A 5,000-nucleotide genomic window follows, 5' to 3' on the forward strand; every position below is an offset into this window, starting at 1 on the left:
AGGACGCTCGCTCTTTTCTTTTTGTTTTCTGTCTTTTTAATAATTCAGAGAAGCAAACACAGCAGAGTGGCCTGGTGTGTGTGTGTGCGTGTGTGTGTGTGCGTGTGTGTGTTAAGTCGTTGTTTTTTATACGTCACTTAGTGACTTTACTTTGGACGCTTTCCTGAACAACAGAACGAGGCTTCGCTTCTCTTTCATTCATCATTAACTCTCATGTTGTTAGAAGTTAAGTATTAAATGCAGGACTTTTTTTTTAATTTAACCTTTTATTGAGATTTAAATGTCTTTTCTAAGGGACTCTGACGGCCCGAATGAATTTACAAATTAAATTAATATATAACAATATTTTAAAAACAAAATATTTCAGATAAAGGAAACAAACAAGGAAAGAATGTATTTAATCCCATTCTAAATATTCCAATTCTGAAGGGTTTATAATCCACTTAATACTGACTCATATTAATATAATATCAATATTATATGACAGCAGCTCTAATAGAGTTTAATTGCCCAACAAACTGCCTTCTTTGTTTAGTTTATAAAAACTTAAATCAACTTGTGAAAAAGCCACAGGTTTAAAGTGTAACGCGAGTCGCTTTGGATAAAAGCGTCTGCTAAATGTAATGTAATGAAACTAAAAAGAGTCAAAGAGAGAAATCTGAAGAGAGGAAGTTGTGTGTGTGTGTGTGTCTGTGTGTGTTACCTGTGTTGGAGTGTAAGTCGTCGTTGTCCGACTCGTTGCCGTTCTGGAGACTCATCATCATCTTCATCTTCTGGAGCTTCTGGAGCTCGGCCATGGCAGCCGCTGTGAGGCCTGTGAGACACACACACACACACACACACACACACACACACACGGTCACCTCCACCCGCCTCATCAGGACAAACGTAAGCGGCGCACACTCCTCACGGCGAGGTGAGAGGCGCCATCGGACCCCCAAAACAATCCCTCTGATTCCTCCTCGGCAGGCCGCCCTTCCCATGATGCTTTGCAGCGGGAGCCGGCACACGCTTACCGAGGGCGGCGGCGTTTCTGGGTACGAGAGCGAGTTTCAGTTCAGGATTCGCGGGTTTGTGTGTGTGTGTGTGGGGTGTTCACACACACACACACACACACACACACACACACACACACACACACAGAGTCTTTTGTATGGACTAACATCCCGGCTCTGTGCAGCGACCTGGAACTGACTTCTATACACAACAACCAGCAGAGTGAGAGCGATGACCCTCTGCGCGCGTGTGTGTGTGTGTGTGTGTGTGTGCGCTCTGACATGATTGTGTGCACGTGAGCCCTTCACGCCAGCCGAGTGTGTACGCACAGTTTTCTTTCATGTATAAATGTGAGTGTGTGTGTGTGGGGGATGCATGTATGATCATCTGTGTATACTCAGAGTGTGTGTGTGTGCGTGTGTGTGCGTGTGTGTGGGTCAGTTGGTTTTGCCCCGGTCACGGTTGACGGCGTTGGAGGAATGTCCATTACACACACACACAGTACAGTTGTCTGCAAGCTATAAAGAAAACAAGATAGAGGGAGGGGCGGAGGGGGGGGGGTCTCATTTGAGATTTAATTTAAAGCAGGATGAAAGGGCCGGCGGAGGGCAGACAGACAGAGGGTGTGTTGTGTTCAGGTGAACCTCCTGCAGCTGCACAGGTAAAATGTTAATGTTTCTTTAGTATCGCCTCAAGTTGCTTTTAATCTAAAACAAACGTTCGTTTGTTTGCTGTATTCATCTTGCTGCTACGATTTCCCATAAAGGGTTATCCTAATTTATGTTACAAGGATCAATAAGTTGAGTTGGTGGAGACCAGAAATAGAACTAAAACAGATCAAACCTCTGAAAATGACTCGTAATAAAGTTTCTCCATATTTGCTGAATGTTATGAACAATTATATTCAGCATATTAACTTACCCCGACCAGCAGGGGGCGACTCCTCTGCTCCTATAGACGTCTATGAGGAAATGACTCTACTTCTCTGTAGTGACCAGCAGGGGGCGACTCCTCTGCTCCCATAGACGTCTATGAGGAAATGACTCTACTTCTCTGTAGTGACCAGCAGGGGGCGACTCCTCTGCTCCCATAGACGTCTATGAGGAAATGACTCTACTTCTCTGTAGTGACCAGCAGGGGGCGACTCCTCTGCTCCCATAGACGTCTATGAGGAAATGACTCTACTTCTCTGTAGTGACCAGCAGGGGGCGACTCCTCTGCTCCCATAGACGTCTATGAGGAAATGACTCTACTTCTCTGTAGTGACCAGCAGGGGGCGAGGGGGCGACTCCTCTGCTCCCATAGACGTCTATGAGGAAATGACTCTACTTCTCTCTGGATTTATTCCCTCAGTAAACGTTGTGAACATGAGATCAAGTCTTGTTCAATACAGCCTGATGTTCATTTTGTACATCATGGTCCATGTAGGCAGGGGGCGCTTTAGGGCGGGGCTTACAGTGATTGACAGGTCTCTGGCAGAGACCTACGTCACTCCTCTGTAAAATATGGTAACTTTTAAAGTGGGAATTAGATCCAGAGGAGGAATAAAGAGCAGAAGAAACAGGTCACATCCAGTCCTGAAGAACACCTTGACACACACTCACAGACACACATGTACGGATACAGGAAACAGGGCTACGCACACACACACACACGCGCACACACACACACACTCGGACAGAGAGTCCGGACGCCCGCCTCGCCTCGATGATACTAGAAGACAATCAATAGTGAGGGCAGAACCACAATAGTGTTCTCCATCGCGACTATCAAACACACACACACACACACACACACACAGACACACACACACACACACACACACTCGGATCGATGGCTGTCCGCTGTGTCCACGGTTACTGAGCATCGACCTCCGCCACTAATGGCGACCAAGGAACCTTGGGAATTAGTGTGTGATTGATTGACAGACTGCTTCAAAGACACACGCATCATATAGATGCCAGTGTGTGTGTGTGTGTGTGTGTGTGTTGGTCCCTTGTGCGTTGTCCATACGTTGTTTACCCATCTCTTCTTCCTTCCCGTGCATCCTAATGTGTTGCGAAGGACGAACGAGGAGACAGGAAGAAGGGACGGAAGCCGGAAGTGTGGACGAAGCGGATGATGACGGAAGAGAAGCGAGTCGTCGCGGCAACGTGACAAAACGAAATTGACTCGATGGAAAAACACGAGACAGAGACAGAGGGTCGAGGTTCCATTCAGGAGATTCAGTTTGGCCTTCAGGAAAAAGTCCAACTTCTCTGTGAGTGAAGCTGTGACATGTAAACACACATGTACTATATACTGTGTGTACTTATATACTGTATATATATATATGTAGTATTCCTGCCCTCATCCCTCCGTTGATCCTCTGACTTTGTATCGAAAACGATGATCCGACTCCACATTTCCTTTTTGTCCCCAAAGGCACAAACACGTTTCTGCACTCTGCTGGCGTGAGAAAACGTGTTAAAACCCCTCAAAGCCTCTCGTGTAAAACCGCATCGGTTTGTTGGAGACTTCGGGACTACGAAGCCCCGCCCACACCCGCCGGAGCGCCACTTAAACTCCGCCGAGAGCGAACCGAGGAGCCGCTTCGTCATCTCGGGTGTAGGATTGCCGTGACCTTTCACCCCTCCCCCGTCCTGCTGGGTCCACTGCTTCTCGTGGACGTCAGCTAGGAGCATTTGATTGGGACCAGGACTCGGCCCCGCGTGGTCTTCGGGAGGGAAGCGGACGTCCTCCGGTAAAAGCTTCCACGGCGCCGCCCGGAGGGTCTCTAAGAGCTTCGGGTCGGTTGTTGGAGTCCCAAACACCCCCCCTCCTACTCCGGCCCCCCGCCCGGCTCTCGAGCTCGCGTGAAACCCCGGTGGTAAATATTTAATCCGCTGCACCTCCGTCTCTGACGGAGTGCTCTCTCGCAGGCGGAGTGACACTTTGGATAAAACAAACAGGGAAACGGAGGAATTGCTCTTTGTGTTCTGGATTTAGAAAACGCACAGTTTTCTCTTTTTTCCCTCCCTCCTCTTCCTCGCGGCCGATTAAACCGACGCGCTGAGTCAGGCGCTCCGGCACTTAGGTGGCCCGCCTTTAGCTCTCGCCCATTTGGAACCCTTTTTCTCGGGCGGCCATCTTGTGTCGCCATTCGGGGGGTCGTTTCTTGCGAAGCGAGAGGACCCGATTTGGGGCCCAAACAAGCCAGAAGCAGGTCCGACTGTCACACACCGTAGGGCGTCCAGGGCTTCCTTCCCCCCACAAACAACGACTGGACCAATAGACAAAGGCTCCACGCGCACACGTGACCGTAGAACGAGCGGCACGAGGCCGCCGATGAGAAAAGTTAAAAGTGAAACAAAAACCAGGCAGAGTTGTTCATTTGAAGCGAACATCCAATTAAACTGTAATCTGCAGGATTCACCTTGTGGCTCATTAGGTCCCGTTTAGTTTGTTGTGGTGTTTCATGCAGATTAGCTCCGCTTGTGCTGCTTTAATTTGCTCTGAACAATAGTGAACGTGTAGTTTTGAGGGATTTACGCCGCAGAAGAGTTTGTATTTTTGTATCTGCTGCTCGGAAATACAATTCAATCATTTTGAAGTATGATTTAAATTGTTGAATGTCGTCAGCTAAATGTCATGTCGTGATACTAAAACGCGTGCAACACCAGATCGGGAGCATTTCATTGCCTCTAAATGGTTCTCAACATGGCGACGGATGAGCTAGCGATGCTAAAGGCGCTAGCGGTGCAAAACTGCAGCAGGAAGCCCCGACGAAGCAAACGGCGTTTTATTGTGTCCATTTGGTTTAGAGGACGGACGTCTTCCGGAGGTCCTCTGGGATCTTCACAGAGCTCCTCAGGCCGACGCTCCTCCTCCACGTCTCCACGTCTCCACGTCCGTCCCTCAAGAGGCGGCCGACCCACCAAGGAGGACACTCGCACCGCGTACGCATCGCTAATTCAGCGGGAACAGCGTCGCCGACTGCGGTTTCCGTGGTAACGAACGCAACC

General features: G+C 49.0%; 1 protein-coding gene across 1 annotated transcript in view; it reads right to left on the minus strand.

Moving 5' to 3' along the window:
* Positions 1 to 74: 74 nt before the first annotated feature.
* dachb (dachshund b) overlaps positions 75 to 5,000 on the minus strand; it is a 40,367-nt gene continuing 35,441 nt past the window's right edge. Inside the window, exon 3 of the mRNA XM_078106086.1 lies at positions 75 to 814. Within this exon, the coding sequence (XP_077962212.1) occupies positions 645 to 814 (170 nt within the window). The 3' untranslated portion in view covers positions 75 to 644. The remainder of the gene's footprint in view (positions 815 to 5,000) is intronic.

This window comes from Gasterosteus aculeatus, chromosome 7, assembly GCF_964276395.1.
Source record: "Gasterosteus aculeatus chromosome 7, fGasAcu3.hap1.1, whole genome shotgun sequence".
In the NCBI taxonomy this organism is placed as follows: Eukaryota; Metazoa; Chordata; class Actinopteri; order Perciformes; family Gasterosteidae; genus Gasterosteus; species Gasterosteus aculeatus.